At 34.0% G+C, this 18749-nt stretch overlaps 1 protein-coding gene across 1 annotated transcript in view; it reads right to left on the reverse strand.

Moving 5' to 3' along the window:
- Positions 1 to 26: 26 nt before the first annotated feature.
- Positions 27 to 18749, reverse strand: part of LOC133329973 (potassium voltage-gated channel protein Shaker-like) — a gene marked incomplete at both ends in the record, with an annotated part of 81938 nt that continues 63215 nt past the window's right edge. Inside the window, 3 exons of the mRNA XM_061538468.1 lie at positions 27 to 250; positions 4877 to 4998; positions 10872 to 11067. Of these exons, the coding sequence (XP_061394452.1) occupies positions 27 to 250; positions 4877 to 4998; positions 10872 to 11067 (542 nt within the window). The remainder of the gene's footprint in view (positions 251 to 4876; positions 4999 to 10871; positions 11068 to 18749) is intronic.

An 18749-nucleotide genomic window follows, 5' to 3' on the forward strand; every position in this document is an offset into this window, starting at 1 on the left:
ATTTTTTTCATATATATATATGTTGTTGTAATTTATTTTTTTGTTGTTGTATTTTTTTTTCTTTCTTACAAAGACATGTAAACAATTTGAACGTACCTGTGGACTAACTGGCGCTTTTGGAAGATTTAATGTATCCTCCTCTTCGGCTACGACAGTACCCAATGTTATGAAATAAGGAATGATGGCGATTATGTCGATAACATTCATGACATCCCTGCAGAAATTTAATTTGTTCGGACATGCGAGGAACCTATTTGTTTTGTTTGTTGTTGTTGTTGTTTGGTTGGTTGTTGATTTCGAATATTCCAAAAAAAGGTAGACGATGGATAATTTGAAATAAAGATTAATTTTTTTGGTTTGTAAAGAGGTTAGGGTTTGTTGTTGTTTTTGTTTGTTAGTATAAAGAGCAGAAAGAGAGTAGTTTTTGGAAAGTTGTAGTTGTTGTTATGGACAGAGAGTGTTTGTGTGGCGTTAGAGTTAAGTGTAGTAGTTAAAGGCTATCGTTCTTTACCCAGTGGTATCTCCATAGGTCCAACATATAGATAAAATATTTCTTTCGAGAAGGAGAGACTAGCAGACCCAGTGTGCCCTTTTATAGAATAGTTGAAACCTTGAGGGTTCGTCTATAAAATATAAGAACTTTTGAGGGTTCGTTTACAAAATAGAAGACCTTCTGAGGATTTTGTAAAGAAAAACGAATTTCTGAAGAATATAAGAGCCTATGAGCGGCCATCAAGTCAATAGTTGAACCCTTTAGGGTCTCTTTAAAGAATCGTTGAAACCTAGAGTGTTTTTTCGTGAGAGGTATTTTTCAAACGAGAACTTACCTTGAACGTTGTTCATCAGAATTAAAGACCCCTTGAACTATAGAGGGATCTTCTATAGAACAAGAAAGTCACTTAGTGTTATTCTATAGAATCTATGATGTGTCTGTCATAGTCAAGATAATTGACCCATTTTTATAGGGTATATATGATATATATACCTATATATGTTCATTGAAATGACATTTCAATGAACATATGTTCAATACAATAATGACACCTTGAGAATGTTTTATAGAATATATCACCTCTTGAGGTTCTACGATAGAGTAGAGACCCCTTGTTGGGTCCTTTATAGAATATACGATCGCATACGAGGTCAATAGATGCATAGCCCTTCTGAATAAGAATAGGGATGCCCTTATGGTGTCCTTTGAAGAAGACCCTCCGATTTCAAATGAACAAGCCCTACCGAATAAGAATAGGGGTTCCCTTATAGTGTTCTTTGAAGAAGACCCTTCGATTTCAATTGGAGAAGACCTTCTGGTTTTCTATGAGGAAGAATTTTCAGGCTTTCATGGAAATTTTGGTATTCTATGAAGAAGGCCTTCTACTCTTCTATGAAGAATACATTCGGGTCCTCTATGGCGAAGCGTACTTTTGGTCGTCTGTGAAGAAGAAGACCTTAGGGTCTTCCATGAACGATATCTTCAGGTCTTCTACGAAGAGGAAGAAAACCTATTGACCTTCTATGTAGGAGACCTTCGGGCCTTCTATGAGGAGGAAGAAAACCTTCTGGTCTTCCCTAATAACCATGGGCTCTTCTTTGAAGAAGACCTTCTGGCTATTCTATGAAGAAAGAAACCCTTCAGCTCATCTATATGAAGACAACACATTCAAATCTTCTATGAAGATCGCATCCTTCTGAGGAGATTTTATATATAACAATATGTTTGGAAACCTCCATGGGAGGCTTATATAGATTTTAAGACCCCCGTAGGAGGCTTCTATAGGTTAAGAGACCTCCATATGTTAGGAGACCTCCGTAGGAGGCCTCTATAAGCTACGAGTCCTCTCTAGGAGATTTCTATAGGTTAGGACTCCTTCATAGGAAACTTAGATAGGTTAGGAGACCTCTGTAGGAGACTTATATAGGTAAGGAGCGAAGCAGGATTCTATAAAATTGGAGACTTCTATATGTTAGTAGGCATACTTCTATAAACTAGAGACTTACGTAGCCTCCTTCGTAGAGGAATAGAACACGTCCGTAGAAAGACCTCCGTGTGAGTCGTCTATAGATTAGAAGACCTCCGTACGAGACTTCAGTAGTTAAGGAATCCTCCGTAGGAAGCCTTTATAATTTATTAGTCCTCTGTAGACCTCTATAGGTTAGGAGGCCTCCGTAGCGAACTTTGACAGTTTGGAGACTTCTATAGGTTAGGAAGCAGGATTCTATAAAATTGGAGACTTACGTAGGAAGTTTCAGAGGAATAGAACACCTCCGTAGACGAGGAGGATTAGAGAACCACAGTACTAGACTTCTGTAGTTACGGAAACCTCCGTAGGAGCCTTTATAAGTTACGAGTCCTCCGTAGGAGACCTCTATAAGTTACGAGTCTTCCGTAGGAGACCTCTATAAGTTACGAGTCTTCCTTAGGAGACCTCTATAAGTTACAAGTCTTCCGTAGGAGACCTCTATAGTTTAGGAGGCTTCAGTAGGGAACGTCGACAGGTTATGTAGGAGGTTAGAAGGCACGATTCAATAAAATTGGAGACTTACGTAGGAGGTTTCAGAGAACACGTCCTTAGAAGGCTTCTATACAATAAACATCCTTTTAGGAAACTTCGATACAGTAAGATACCTTTGGTCTCCTACAATAGAGGTGGATTCTATGGAATAGGAGACCTATATAGGAGGCTTCTATAGAAAAATTACACCTTCATGAGAGGCTTCGGTAAAGTGGAATATAAACGTAGTAGGCTACGAGAGAGTAGGATTCATCCGTAGGACGCTTCTATTGAAGAAGAACCCTCCGTAGATAGCCTTTATAGAATAGTAAAACTCTGTGGAAGCTTCTATATAGTGTGACGCATCCGTAGAAGGTTTCTACAACATTTGAGACCTCTGCTAAAAAGATCAATGAAATGTGTAACCAATGTAGTAGGCTTCGGTATAATAGGATACCTCATTAGGACACAGGAGTAATCATATATAGTATAACAGGCCTCCTTAAGAAGAATCATTAGATTATGGGACTTCCGTAGAAATCTTCGATAGATTATCAGATCATCTTAAGGGGCTTCTTTACAATAGGACACCTTCGTATGAGGCTTTGACAGAGTAGAAGTCTTCTGCAAGAGGTTTATATAGAATCGCATGGAGCTCCTATAGGATACATCCATTAAAATCTTCAATAGAGGAAGATACCTTCGAAGGGGGCTTCTACAGAATAGACGACATTTGTCAGAGTACCGTAGAGGTTCATTATTTTCAGGGCCTTAATGTGAGATTTTTTGAGTAAAGAATCACAGCCATAAAGAGAAAAAGTTTGTTAAGACAGTAGAGTAGAGTAGTGTTAGTAGTTTTATGTTCTTCCATATATATATATAAAGAAGGTTTATTTTGGTGTGATGGAACTTTTGTGTACTTATTACTATTTGTATGACGTTTCCCAAAAATAACAGTGTTGCCACATGCATATATTTTTAGTTTATATATTTTTTCTTTTGCATTACAAAATAGAAACGCTCATAAATCAATAATAACAATATCAAGAACTCCATCACCAAGATTCAGTCAAATCGTTGTATGTTTCAGAGGGGCTGGGTGGTCGGTGATTTTGAAAGAGAGAGAGAGAAGAAAGGGTGATTTTGTTGGTTGGTTTTGGAAGAAGTTAGAAGAAGACGATTGTGGTGTGATTGTGGTTGGTGGTTGGCGTTTATGGTTAACATAGTTCCTGCACATTTCGCATAATCAAAATTCATAATGTGTGGCATGTCCGTTAAACTTTTTGCAAGAACACAATTGTAGAATTGTGTTAAAAATTGTGTCCTGGTTCAATTCCATTTTCCATAGGACGTATTTTTAACAACTTTCGTTAAAAGAATGACACATGAGTTGTTTGGTTGGTTGGTTGGTTTGGTTGTTGTTGAAGATTACTACCATGCCACAATACTGGTTGCTACATTACAGAGAGGATATTCTAGTTATAAATAAACGAAAACGAATCGGTACGACTAACTACACACAAATTTTGTAAAGATTGGATTGGGGGCCCCAAAAATTCGGTATTTGCCAAAACGGAGTTGGAAATTGTAAATTACAAGAAAAAATTAAAAAAAAAATTAATTTTGCAAATTTTGAAAACATTTTTGAATTCATACGGGAGGACAGTAGTAACAGACATGGAAAGACTAAGACTAAGAAAAGAAAAAAATCGGAACAGAAAAAATATAGAATTCAATCAATTTCTATAAAAAGGGACTCTTTTTTCTACGGCATGCCATGAGTTTTTTGGGAGACTGTTTGAATTTTCGATTTGGTTTTGATGGTTTTGATTATATCCTTTTCGAGAGGTTATTGTGGGTTAACTGCGGATGCCTTAAATCTATCCAAAATTCTCCCAATTTGTGCCATTTGTTGTTGTTGTTGTTGGGGGTCCAAGTATAGTTTTGGTCATCAGTTGTTGTTGTGGTGTTACTCAGCGGCAAACAAAACGCAGAATAAATACGAGTACTTTGCATAACTAAGCAAGTAATATTTTTTAAGAGGGTTTGGAGCAAGAAGAAGAACGTGGTAAAGGGGGGTGGGGGTTGACTTGGGGTTTTAGGAGTTATTAATAATATTTTACAAAATCCCTGAGATAGTCACTTGGTTGGCAGCAATATATATATACAAAAAATAATAAATTATTATATAGAAAATATACAAAAGCAGCAATATTAAAAAAAAAATATCACCCTTTAAAGTAAAACATCATTTCATTTTATGTTTGTCAAGTTCCATCACACCAAAGTAAACCACGAGGTTCTGTGTTTAGTTAGCGTTCAGTTAGCAGTTGCCTCACTCCTTGAAGTGGGTGTGGTGTGTGGGCGGTTATAGTTTATCTTACCTAACAGTGAGTTCAAATGTAAACCAAATAATACATAACGTTTCTATAAGGAAGAAAGGATCTGTGATGTCAGGCACCTCATCTTCCTCGATTTTTGTGCCATTTGTAGTTGTGTTGAACACCTATAATGATATACATTCAAAATTTGTTTATTTGCAAAATAAAAAACGGATTAGTTTATCTCGTTACAAAAAAGGTTAAGAAAAAAACAATAATTAATTGAATAATCATAACAATAATAATAATAAAATGGAAAACCTGAAAATATATTCAAGAAAAATAATTTGCATTTGAGGAATGAAAAAATAAACTAGGCGGGGGGTAAAGAGAGAGAGAAAAAATAAGTCTATACAAAATGGTTTGAGGGGGAGGAGGAGAACTATATTCTAATTATAAAAATACCCAAAATGATTTAGTTATATATACATATATTATAAGGTTTATTATAAGGAATAAGGATAACAAGGTTTTGGATATGGGAAAGTATGGCAACTCTATCTAAGCAAAATGCAATAAGTTATCATTTTTTACCCACTACTTACAGGAGCTTGAATATTCATAAAAAAATAATTATGTATGAAATTTCTTGAAATTCTGTTTTCTAATGTAAAAAAATAAGAAAATTAAAATTGAAGCATTTTTTGGAAATTGCACATTTATAGCGGACTTCAAACCTATAATTTTTATTTTTATTTATATACTAATATTTATTTATATGTAGTTATTATTTATTATATTATATTTTTTATTATGTACAATATATATTTATATGTGTATGCATATTATTTTTCTTTCAATATTTATATTCATTATTATTTTTATTTATATCTGACCTATAATTTTTTAAAATTATAATGTATGGCAGTGGAACAATCTTTGGTTCTATATTTTTATTATATTTTTTGTAAGCTTTATTTCAATTATGTTTTATCATTCATTTCATTATTGCATTAATATTTATTGTATATAACAAATTATTATTTATAAATTAGATTTTTATATTATTTTTATATCCATTATATTTGATTAGCTAACGTGGCGATATATTTTACTGTATATCCAATTACTAAATTATAAAGTTTTTTTTTTACAAATATTTTCCGTATATCCAAATCAATAAATATTTTATATTTTCGGTCACATAACATACCACATTTTTGGAGATAAATTGGACGGGCAACTTTATTTTTTTCCGGGGTTTCTAGTCGAGCAAGAGGCTAATATTTAAATTATAGAATGGATCGGCCAATATTTTGCGGGTCAAATGAGCCAAGAATTTTGTGAGTAAAATAACAACATTTTAATCTTATGCCGTAATTGTTCTCTCTAGTAAAACATGATTCGGAAAAAGTGGTTTGAAGTATAGATCCGCAGAAAGTAATTGGCCCCGACCAATTACACTGCGCATCTCACTGGTTTTATTTAATTATTTCAATTTCATTTTGAGGATAGGAAGTTGTTTTGGAACTTTGTATTCGTTCATTTTGTTGACGAATGGATCTATGATATAATGCTATTGGGGTGCATCGGCATCACAAGCGGAGTTGGTTGTTGGTATATGTTGGTGAAAGAAGTTCTCCGGCATCTGAATCCTTGATCTTTGTACTTATTTTTTAATAATGTGTATAGTTAAGAGATTGAAATATTTTTCAGAGACCCCATATTCATTATCAGAGTAAAATTCACATACGATTTATTAATGCTGGTCTGTCGATTGGTCTGCCGAAGTCATAATAGAGTATTCAAATTTTGCATATAAATTGTTATTACCCGTAGGATTTTTGGTATTAAAAAGGGAATATATCAGTTCTGATTTTTGACTCTTTTTGTACATCTGGGAGCCTAAGAAAAGTTTTCAACAGAATTGGCTAAATTAGTATTTTGACTTCTCATTGGGTAATACATCTTTCTGCCAAATATTATCAAAATTGGTCGATGTTTCACGATATTTAGAATTCTTGAACTATCAATTCTCATTAAGAACAATGTGTACTAGGGCGGGCTAATTTATATTAAACCGAAAAAAAAATCGATTAAATCCAGCCCCTATGATGATTATATAGTCAATTCTAAGCAAATTTGGTGAAGGAGCCATAGGTCTATCTCGATTTTCGAATCTCTCACTTTTCAAAAAATGATTTTTCCCTATAACATCATTTTGATTCAAAATTCGATTTTTTTTATCAATTTTACCGAAACGCTTTTCTCAAAAAATAAATATGTAAGAAACGCCCTCTGGCGGTGGTCACAGGTATAAAAATAAATCGACCCCAAAGACCCCATATATACATAAAAAAGATAATATAACAATGAATAAAAAATTGAATTTTGAATCAAAATGATGTTATAGGGAAAAAATCATTTTTTGAAAAGTGGGAGACTCGAAAATCGAGGTAGACCTATGGTTCCTTCACCAACGTTGCTTAGAATTGTCCATAGAGTCATCCTAGGGGCTGAATTTAATCGACAAAAAATTTGGACCGCGCTAATGTGTAGCATTTTTACCTATACTAATAAAAAAAGCTAGAATCTGAAATTTGGGATGAGGATTACTCTTGGTCCAAAGGTATCAAATAAAAGCTGTGTTTTTGGAAATTCGTACTAGAACGATAAGAAAAGTAGTAGCTGTGGTAACATTTGTATTTGGCGAACCGATAGATACTATTAAATTTGAAATGAGGATCACTGATGCAGAGTAGTATACATGCACCACATGATTTTTGGAAATTCCAACTATAAGTATCCCAAAAGTACTATAATGCACTAAATTTGGTACAATTTCATAGCATGTGAACGGAAAGAGATAAAAAATTGAAATTTAGAATTCGAAGTAAGGTTGAGAAGTATGTTCGATATAAGGAGGTGGTTTTGAAAGTGTGTACACATGTATACTAAAAGTACTAAACTGTACTAAATTTGGTACAATTTGCATTTTGAGGAACAGATGGAATTGGGATCCTGAAAAGAACTAAATGGTTCTAAATTCGGTACATTTTGGATTTGGGAGAACCGATAGAGTTAGGGTCACTGTTGGAGTGTAGGAAGTTTTGGAAATTTTTGTTGGATATGTAGGAAGTTTTGGAAATTTTTAGTAATGTGTACTAAATGGTACCAGTTGTGGATTTGGGTGGTCCGCTAAAATCTTGAAATTTGAATTTAGGACCACAGTTGGGGTGCAGAATTGAGATAGGTGGGAAGATGTTGTAAAAACCGTACTATGAGTATTAAATTGGGTACAATTTAAATTTTGGGTAGATCTGGGATCCTGACATTTGGAGTTAGGATCATTGTTGGTGTGTAGGATTTGGGTATGCAGGAAGTTTTGGAAATTGATATTAATGTGTACTAAATTTGGTACATATTGAATTTTGCGTGAAATGGTAGAGCTCGAATCCTGAAATTTGGAGTTAGGGTTACAGCTGTGGTGTAGTATTGGGATATGCAGGAAGTTTTGGAAATTTGTACTAAATAGATCGACTCGAAAAACAAAATGTAGGTTTTCGGTCCACTTCATCATACTTGGCACCTCATGGAAAATTTCAAAGCGATCAGCGCTATATTTCCGCCCTGTAGAGTGGTAATTGGTCACTAAATAATATATGAATACGTAAGCAGGTGTAAATATTTAATAATTGGTATAAATTTAAAGGTCAAACAGTCCTCTTGGACATACTATCAACTTCTCGGGTCTAGGTCCTTCAGTGGAAAATCTATACGCAAACAAAATACAAATTTTGTAATTTTTCACACAAAAGTCAGGGTCCATTTGACCCGCTAAATATTGACTGATCTTTTTTAAAAACAGGCGTGGATATTCATTGGCCCGATCCCCTTCTCCATGTACATAATTGCGACCTCTGGAGCGGCCTAGATACACACATGTCTAGATCGACACAGCTAGTCGAGATATGACGATCAGTATACTTAAAGGTGGGTCTAGGACCAATATTTCCCGGCGTTACAAACTCTTGGGCTGCACAAAACTATAATACCCTGATAACATAGTTGTTCAATAAAACATTTACAAAATATCTTACATCCGTCTAATTGAAATATAGTCATCCATTTCGGGGATTCAAAAGTATGGGACCAAAATTCGACATATGTCACACTATCGTGTATAAATTATCGAAACCTACAACAGTATTTTTCGGTTAATTGGTTTCCCCGCTTAATTGAACCACATGATGGTAAATGTTCTCGGATAATTAATCCCTGTTAATTGATTTTCCCGTTTAATTGGTTCAAAAATCGTGTCATACAAATAAATTTCCTCTTATTTTTCACCGGTTAATTGCATTGTTTTTGAAAAATAATCAGGCATTTTTAAAGACCCATGGTTCCTTTTGAGAATATGCATAGAATCACTTTCTGAGTCGATTTATGCATGTCCGTCCGTCTGTTGATGTTAAATTGTAAACAAAGTACAGGTCCGATTTAGATGAAATTTCAAATTTAGATATAGCTCCCATTTTCCGATTTTAGGTAAATGGTGCACCAAATTTCTAATTTGAAATTTAGCATAGGTTTTAGAATGGCATATGTATGGATTGATGTTAGTCGGTTCACATAAATAATATAAAATAAAGATCACATATTAAAGTCCATTCAATTTCATGTCAATGTTCCTTCGAAGAGCGACGTCTGTTAGGATACATATGTAGAACACACCAAATTGGTGAAGGGTATCATATAGGCGGCCTAGTCCGACTTTATTACTTTTCTTACTCGTTTTACATACATATTTGACATCATTAATGAATAACACTACGGTACATCTCTACTAATTGTTTATTGCTAAGGAAAAACCGCGAGAAAGCGGAAGTGTGATTTCTGTAATTGAACAAACAGTTCAATTAAGCGGGTATTGAATAATTGGTCCTTGTGCAAATTTTGATGTGCAAATAACCGAAAAATACTGTATAAAAAGGACTATTCTCCCAAAGCCATATATCGTGCTTTAAGAGGAGATATTTAAAAAGACTGACGCGGTTAAAAATATTGAAGGGCATGTGTATCATCGTTTCGATCTTTCGCTGTGTAACTACGAAGTTTTTTTTTTAATATTTTTTAATTAAAATCTAATGAAGTGGTAGTCGTATATCATCGTTTCGATCGTTCGCTGTGTAACTACGAACTTTTTTCAATAATTTATGAAAATTTAACGCCGATTAGTATTACTACTTGTTTCATTGTTGCTTTGATTCTATTAATTTATTGTTATTAATTTATATTACATAACATTTATTTATGATTTTTATTATTTATAATTTTTAATTATATTTTATTTTATTTTATTTTATTTTTATAATTTTACATAAAAATTTTGACCAAAAAAATCAACTTACTTCTTGTTCCAAGACCATTTCTATTTTTGAATTTAGAAAATCTGGTTGTTTCTGGTAATCCAATTGGAAACAAAAATAAAATTTTCAAAAACAATTATTAATAATTAACAAAAATCTTATTGTTTTTTTTTTTTTTTTTGTTAAAAATCGCCCAATGTGCACAAAATTTCATCTAGAATTGTTATGTGCAAAAGAAATTTCAGCTAGCTTCTACTATATAGAAGAGAGTTCTATCCTGATCTAAACTATTGGCTATAATGCAAAAATAACGGGGAAAGTTATTATGGGGGATAATTAGGGAAAGGGGAAAAGTATGGTGGGGAGTTATTTATCTGCAATAAAAAGTATACGCTTCAAATTGAAAAGATATTAGTTCGTTAAGTTTTTTTTTATCAAATGGGTATAGTATTTTTTGTTTGGATTTGTAAACTATAAAAAAGGAAAATAACTAGATCTTCATGTTTATATACAAAAAAAAAAAAAAAAAAAAATAGGTATACGATAATAATAAAAAATAAATAGAATTATATAAATAATTTAAATTATAATACAAAATAAAATAATGAAATTAACGCACAATTAACACACAATAAATTGATTATGTTTTTGCTTTTTCGGTTTTTGTCCTTTGGACGTTTACCACTTACCTTATAATGCTTAAATTCGGGTAATGTTTCTAGACAAAATATAACAATTGATAGCAATATAACAAATACACTAATTATGGCTACAACTCTGGCGGCTTGTGAACTTTCTGGATACTCAAAAAGTAACCAAACTTTTCTTTGATTTTCATTATCCGGCAATGGTCTTTCCTCTTCCTTAATAAAGCCTTCATCCTCTCTAAAGGTGATTGAAGAAGAAGAAATGGGAAATAGAGAAAAAACAAACGTATAACATATAGAAATATAATAGAAGAAAATTATACACAAAAAAATTTGCAAAAACAATTATAATTAAAAAACATTAATAATAATTATAAAAAAATTTAAATTATTACTACAACTAAGAAAAAAAAATTTTTGAGATTTTTTGATTTTTTTTTAATTTGTTTCATTTAATTTTTTTTCTAGTTTGGCCAATTGCACTATAAAATTGTTAATCAAATCATAATCACACAAATCCAGGAAGAAAAATTCAAAGACGATACCACAGCCATCATCATCGTCATCATTTCATTGAAGTACAAATTACCAATTGTATCAAACTTTGAATTTTTACACATTTCAAAATAAAATCACAAAGAAATTATTTGAAATCAAGAAAATAAAAATATTTGAAAAAAAAACAAATCAAAGGTATAGGGAAACGAAAAGATTCTTAGAATATGAAGAGCACACGACTGTTCGATTTTGTTTTGAGTTTATTTCTGTTGTTTCTGTTTTCTTGAACGTTTTTTTGCTTCACATGTACAGGAGTGTTTTCTTGGGCTGTTTCTTTTTATTTAGAATTATCCTTGCTTGTGTGAAGTGTTGGTTTTTGTTCATTGTGTGAAATACAACGAATGCGTAGGTTTTGTAAATTGGGCGTATATACAGATGATGTTATCGAAAAATCCATTTTTTTGTCGATTATTTTACATTTTTAAATTATTTTAAGGAAGTCTGCTTTAAGGCAATACTGAATATTAAATATAAAAATATCTTTTATAGGTTAAGAGCCATTATAAATAAAATTATCGAAAATGGCCGGGCAATGATTGATTTAAGTTTCGGCGTGGGACTTATAACTTATTAATTTTGGTCACGTTTTTACCAGAGTTGGTAACAAATTGATATTATAGGTTGTCATTGAGTGTCAAAAATCTACATACGAAAAATTAACATGTAAAATTCCTGGTCGATTTTAAGCATTTTGAATGCCTACATCATGGTGGAGTGGATGACACAATAAAGAGGTACTCCATCTGATTAGTTGGAAAATTGCAGTGTTGCCAACCATGAGAAATATTACCAGAATCAATTAGACAAAAAATTATTTTTTATATAACACCTTATTATTGCATCACGGTGGAGGGTAAACAAGTTCAATACGTCTGAACTTAAAGACTTTTTTCTTTTGTGTTCAATCGCTTTTTATTAAATATTGAAAATCGCATGGGAAAGTCTCAATGGTAAAATTATAGGAATATGGAGACAAATTCTTCGAATTAAAACCCCAGTGTGTATCTCGAAACATGCCTTGACCGAGATCTCTTCTATTGAACCCATAGGATTTCATTTTAATACAAGTAATTTCCACATAGATGATGGATGTAATTTTGGTAATAATCTGTCAGCCGTTTGCAGTTTTCGATAAAGGGTGGATATTTTATGTCCGGGATAAAACTTTCCCTAATTCACAACTTGAAAATAGAAGTTTTTCAGATCTCCTACTTTAAAGATATGAGTTAATTCTTACAGAAGAATAAGGAGTCATTACTGATGATCTGCTGGTCGCCAAGAAATCTTTAGCGGTGAACTGGTGTCCAGAACTTTTCAGTTCAATGTAAAGCTAGAAATATTTATAATTAATATTACGATGTGCTAATTTTTAATGAAAATGCTTACTCCATTAATGTGCGCAAATGCCTGCCGGACATGTGTAAATCAACTCTAAATCTTAAATGGATTTCGTCCAAAGAAACATGGGGTCTAAAGCCAGTATTTCGATGATACATATATTTGCCGTATCAAAGTGTATCAAACGTACAACTCTCGGAACCCAATTAGGATAAGTCGGACATTTCTTTACTTCTTTGGAAACGGCGAAGAGGATTATGTATCGGGAAATCCAGAAAAAAATAAAATCATTGAAGAAGAAAAAAGAGCGCTCTATCGTAGGATACAAAGTGAAGACTAAGCCTACCCAAAGTCAAAGATACTGTCACGAGAATCAATTGTCTGAGGGCGTCAAAGCCGGTCCTAGTATGTAGAAGACGAGTGCCAGATCGTAATCTTCCATAAAGACCAGAAATTTCAAAAGGATTGGACTGCACGAAAGAGGAATATGGCAGCAACAAATTGTAAGAAGCCGCCATTGTTGCCACGCGATGGTCGCAGGAGACATTACAGGTACAGGTACGCGATCGACGAGAATAGAGCTTCCGGAAAACTAAGTAAGGAGGTGCACAAAGATCACCTCCTGCAAGTGGGGAACCTTATTGACTTGTCCCTTTGCGTGTTCAAAGCGGAATATATAATGATCCGCCAACAGGCGTTAAATCCTTTGCCTTATCACGCGAGCCAATCGAATATAAACAGGTAAGAACAAAGGACCGGAGATCACGAAATACGAATATGGCAACAACAGCTGCTAAGGAGCTCTGTTATGCAATGATCGACTGAGCCAACCCAAAGCCAATGGAGACTGTGATCAGAATCCATAGGTTGATGACAGCAAAACCTAGCTCCAGTATCCCGAAGATGAGCGAAACTTTCCGTAAGGCGAGAATACTCAAAGGGCCTAACCGGAATTAACGAAAGAGGAAGAAGGCAGCATCAAATGGATACGAGTCCTGATATGCGGTGATCGAAGAAAATAACACTTCCGGCAAACTAAGTATGAAGGGTGCACAAAGAGTTGATGAATGTGGTCAAGATCAAGATCCTGGATAACCTTCTGCATGTGAGTGAACCAAGTCGATATCGCTAGTTGTCAGTTCAAGGGAAACTTTCGAAACTTTCCGCAAAGACGGAGAAATCCCAAAAGGACCTTTTTCGTTAATTCCGGTCTGCTGGATACTAGAGTCGGTCTTGCCGCTCTCAGACGATTAATTCTTGTGGCAGTCTCTTTTGGCCTTGAGTTGGCTGAGCCTTTTCTATGCATCCGAAAAGAGGGTATCTTTTTCTTCGTCGACGCTGGTTGACGCATCAAAGGGAAACTTTCCGCAAAGACCGAAAATCTCCAAAAGGACCTCTTTCGTTAATTCCAGTCTGCTGGATATTAGAGTCGATCTTGCCGCCCTCAGACGATTAATTCTTGTGACAGTCTCTTTTGGCTTTGAGTTGGCTGAGCCTTTTCCATGCATCCGAAAAGAGGGTGTCCTTTCTTCGTCGACGCTGGTTGACGCATCAAACAGCAACAAATGGTAGTCAGGATCTGATATACAGTGATCGACGAACATAGTGGGTCCGGCAAACTAAATAAGGAGATTTAAAAAGAGGTGGTGCATGCGATCAACAACAATAACCTTGGATCACCTCCTGCGAGTTGGTGAGCACTCAATCGTTCTGTCCAGCTGCGAGTTCAAGGTGGGTGAGGACTCAATCGTTCAAGGTGGGTGAGGACTCAATCGTTCTGTCCAGCTGTGATTTCAAGGTGGAATATCTATTGCCCCATTTTGTCTTCTCATGTGAGACAATCGAATGTAAACTGCTAAGTATGAAGAACATTCCTCTTTGTTCGAGTTTTTTTCCCTCCACAGAACAATAATGAAGAAGTGGTCGTTATATATCTTAAAAAAAGACATTCCACTTCTTCACGAGCAGGAAGTATCCTTGCCGTAGGTTTGAAGAAATCTTCTATGCCGAGTAGTGTCATGGGTGAGGCGTACTATGTATCCAAAGTAGTCTCCTCCACCATTGGGAAGACAAGAATTGGAGAGGAGAATAAGACAAAGATTCCTAAGATATGGTTTATTGGAGGGTAATTTACGTGGGTCATCCAAATAAACCACCATCGGTTTGAGAGGGCAACAATTGGGCACCTTGGACTGGTAAAAATGAGGTGGATATATCGGTCCACGTGTTGGTATATGACCCAAATATTCATTATTTTGGTGATTGTTGGAACGATTTTCAATCAATTTGCATTCTAATTTGGTACTTTGCGTTTCCATTACATAGCAATTCTCCATACCCAAATGTGGGTACCCCATTATTCTGTAGTTTAGAGAGCTTGGGCAAGTTTTCCAACAGAATTATCTATAATGTGGTATTTTGAATTATCTTAGAGAAGTAAATCTTTCTACTACGTAATATTGGTTGACTTTTTAAGATATCCTCCAAATAACTGTATGCCATTTTCGGTATTTTGGGTATTTTTGGCACCTCGACATTTATGAAGGTCCCAAACGATTACTGATATTTTAAAATTCCACCTTCTGGTGGAATCTATAAAAAGTTGGACCCGGTCGCAATTAATGATGTTTTTACTTTTATATATTTTTGACTATTTGGATCTGATATTACGATAATAGAAATGATCGATATTAATTTTATGTTGTCATTTCTCAATACCCAAATTTGTATTGTTACCTTAAAAATAGACTTCCTCCAAATATATATTTTTATAAAATATCAACTAATCGATTGATCGAAAAGCCAAACTGTATATATAACCTAATTTATCATTTTATGTTTGTATATATTTTTTGTGACATTTACATTTGTATTAAAATTGTGTTATGTTTCACATCGTGTAGAGTAATTGTAAATGTTTATCATGTTTACCATTTTTTCTAAGTTTTTTATCTTTTTGTAATTAAAAACATTCTCTCTCAGGAAAATTCAGGACAATTTTTTGAGAGGCTGTGTTTTTATGTCACAAAAAGAGAGATCGTCGCTTGAGTTGAGTCAAGTGATTATTTTATTATTTTTTTGTATTGAACAGAGAACGAACACAGCAAAAACACATCACATCTTATCTAATTAAAAAAGCTCATGCAATGCTTTTTCTAGCATTCTTGCCTTAATTGCTTTTTGCTTTCTACAAAATGCTGGTGGGCGTAACACAATATCCTGCTCGGGGGGAGATTGGCTGTATGCACACTCAAACACACACAACAGGACGACAAGAAGTATTGACTTGGTCCAAAAAAAAAAAAAAAAATATATTATTATGTTTTTTTGGCAACAAGAAAACATTTCCCCATGTCTTCATGTTGGATGTGCCGGAATGATGTGCCGCCGCCACCACCAAGTGGGGTAGGTTGCGCCCACATTTTTTTTTTTTTTTTTTGGGTGTTTTGTGAGTGTGTGTGTCTTCATTCATTATTGTTACTTGAACGAAAGTGTTTCTTTTTTTACGGTTGGTTGGTGTCTGTGTGAATATGTGAATTTGTCTAAAAATTCAATTCATTTGCTTTTTTGTTTTGTTTTTCAGTTTCGTTCAACTTGATACCACGGGCCGGCCCCTTTGTCGTATGAACAAAATTTTAAGCTGGTGGTCAAGTGAATTAATGCCTAAACAACATTGCTTGCTGTGTGTCTGTGTATGTGGATATGTGTGTGTGTGTGATTATGTTATGTATGTATTTGGAGTATATATATGTGTACAGGTGTGTCTGTGTGTATGTATGTGTGAATCTTGTTTGTTTGTATTGATATATTTATGTGTTTTTATTGGGCCAGATTATTTGTTGTTTTATTTATATATATTTTGTTTTTGTTGTATTTTTTTGTTTTATTACTGTAAACAAACAATAAATCAATTTATAATTTGTTCAAATTTACTTTCTTTGTAGGTATACGAGGACAGTGCGTAAAGTTTTCGCGTATGACAAAAATATATATTATTCATTATATGCTTGTTTATTTATTGGTTATAAAATTGTCCGCAACTAATTTTATTATAAAAGTAATATGTTCAGAATATTAATTTCAAAATATTTTGTATTTTAATAAGCACTTATTTTCTAAATAGATAAAATATTATTAGAGGGGAACAACAAATAGGCAAATCCCCACTTAGATGCTGAGGGAGAAGAATTCTGTATTTATCAGTTTGAGGCAGAAACTAGAAAATTGTCAAGAAACAGGTAAGGGCGGTGAGGCATGTATGTTATACTATACTATATTCAAAAAAGTTTTCACTTTATAAAAAATCGATAGACCGATTTAAAACGTAAGAATCCACTACGAAAACATGAGTTTCGAATAACCAGCGAACCCAAAGATCTGGCCCCTGAGATTGTTTCTTGTACTCAAATTTTCAAAATATTGTAGCTCGGAAGAATTTTTGCCAGAAAAAGTGTTACCGAATCTAAGGATAATTTTGAAGTTAAGGGCAAAGTTTACAACTATAGTATAGTTATAGGCAAAGGTAGTACACTGTACTTTATCTGCCGTTAAACTTTCAGCACTTCCCGAACATATGCAATTGTCCGACATTTCCGTCTCTATCGATACTAAACAATATAATCCCATATTCGAGTACATACAACTTGCAACTTATCTCGACGTTATCTCATATCTCGGATTTGGTGTATTTTTTAGACAAAAGTCAATTTAACCCGCTACACGTTAAAAAATCTTCATCCAAATCTCCTAACTTTTTCATTGACCAGATTTCCTTCAGCGTAAAATCCGGCGAAATCGGCGACCTTCTTAAAATTTTTAATTCTCTTGCAGATAAGTAAATTTATAATCATAATAAAAATAAGGACTGTCACCCGGTTACCACGACTCTAAATTGAGCGGTATATTTTGAATTCTCATTGGGAAGAAAATATTCATAGAGACAATTTTCAATATTGACTAGTGTTTCGGCGTAGCCCTCATATAAAAGTACACCCATTATCACGAATTTTGAACACATTTTTCAACCAAGTTAGCTGCAATTTTATTTAATTTTAAATTTTGTTGGAAAAAATCCTTATGATAACTCGATCAGTATTGAACCAAATTTCGGGACACCCCATTATTCGTTTTTAGGGAAGTTTGGAGACGATTTTCAACCAAATAGCAAATAGAATAGAAAATTATTGCTAGTCCTTATAATAAACTCATTGTGGGTGATTTAGAAATCTATTAGCCCGGTCGTCGAAAATTTTGATAAAATCGGAGAAATTATTAAAGTTGACCGGCATGTTAGCAGTCGTAACATCGCCCTGGAGCTAAAAATCGACCATAAAACTGTTTTAAATCATTTACACAAAGATGGATTCAAAAAGAAGCTCGATGTTTGGGTGTCACACCAATTAACAGAAAAGCCTTGGCCAAACGGAATGAGATAAACCCATTTTTTAAACGGATGGTGACTAGAGTTGAGAAATGGATCACATACGATATCCCTGTGCGAAAACGGCCAGAAAGGTTCTGCTATGCATTGGTGGGTCTGGAAGGGGATTACTTATTATGAGTTGCTTACATATAGCTACATTCCGATCTCTACTGTCAACAACTGGACAGTATGAAGATAGAAATTGGCCAGAAACGGCCAGAAATGGCCAACAGGAGAGGTGTTGTCTTCCACCAGGACAACACTAGGCCACACACATCTACAGTGACTCGCCAGGAACTTCGGGAGCTTCTTTGGGAAGTTTTAATGCATCCGCGATACAATCCGGACTTGGCACCAAGCGATTATCATTTTTTTATTGCATTGTAAAATTTTATTAATGATAAAAAATTGATATCTAGAAAAGATTGTGAAAATCGACTACCACAGTTTTTTTTGCAAATATAGTGAAGGACTTCTGTGAGAGATTCATTATGAAGTTAGCTTAAAATGGCAACAAAACGATGCATATTTGTCCCAAATCGGATATTCCGAAGCATGTTAAATAAAGTCCCAACCTAAACATGTCTTGCTTTCACAGAAGA

This window comes from Musca vetustissima, unplaced genomic scaffold (assembly GCF_032173495.1).
Source record: "Musca vetustissima isolate MV318-11 ecotype Yass unplaced genomic scaffold, APGP_CSIRO_Mvet_v1 utg84657, whole genome shotgun sequence".
Classification (NCBI taxonomy): domain Eukaryota; kingdom Metazoa; phylum Arthropoda; class Insecta; order Diptera; family Muscidae; genus Musca; species Musca vetustissima.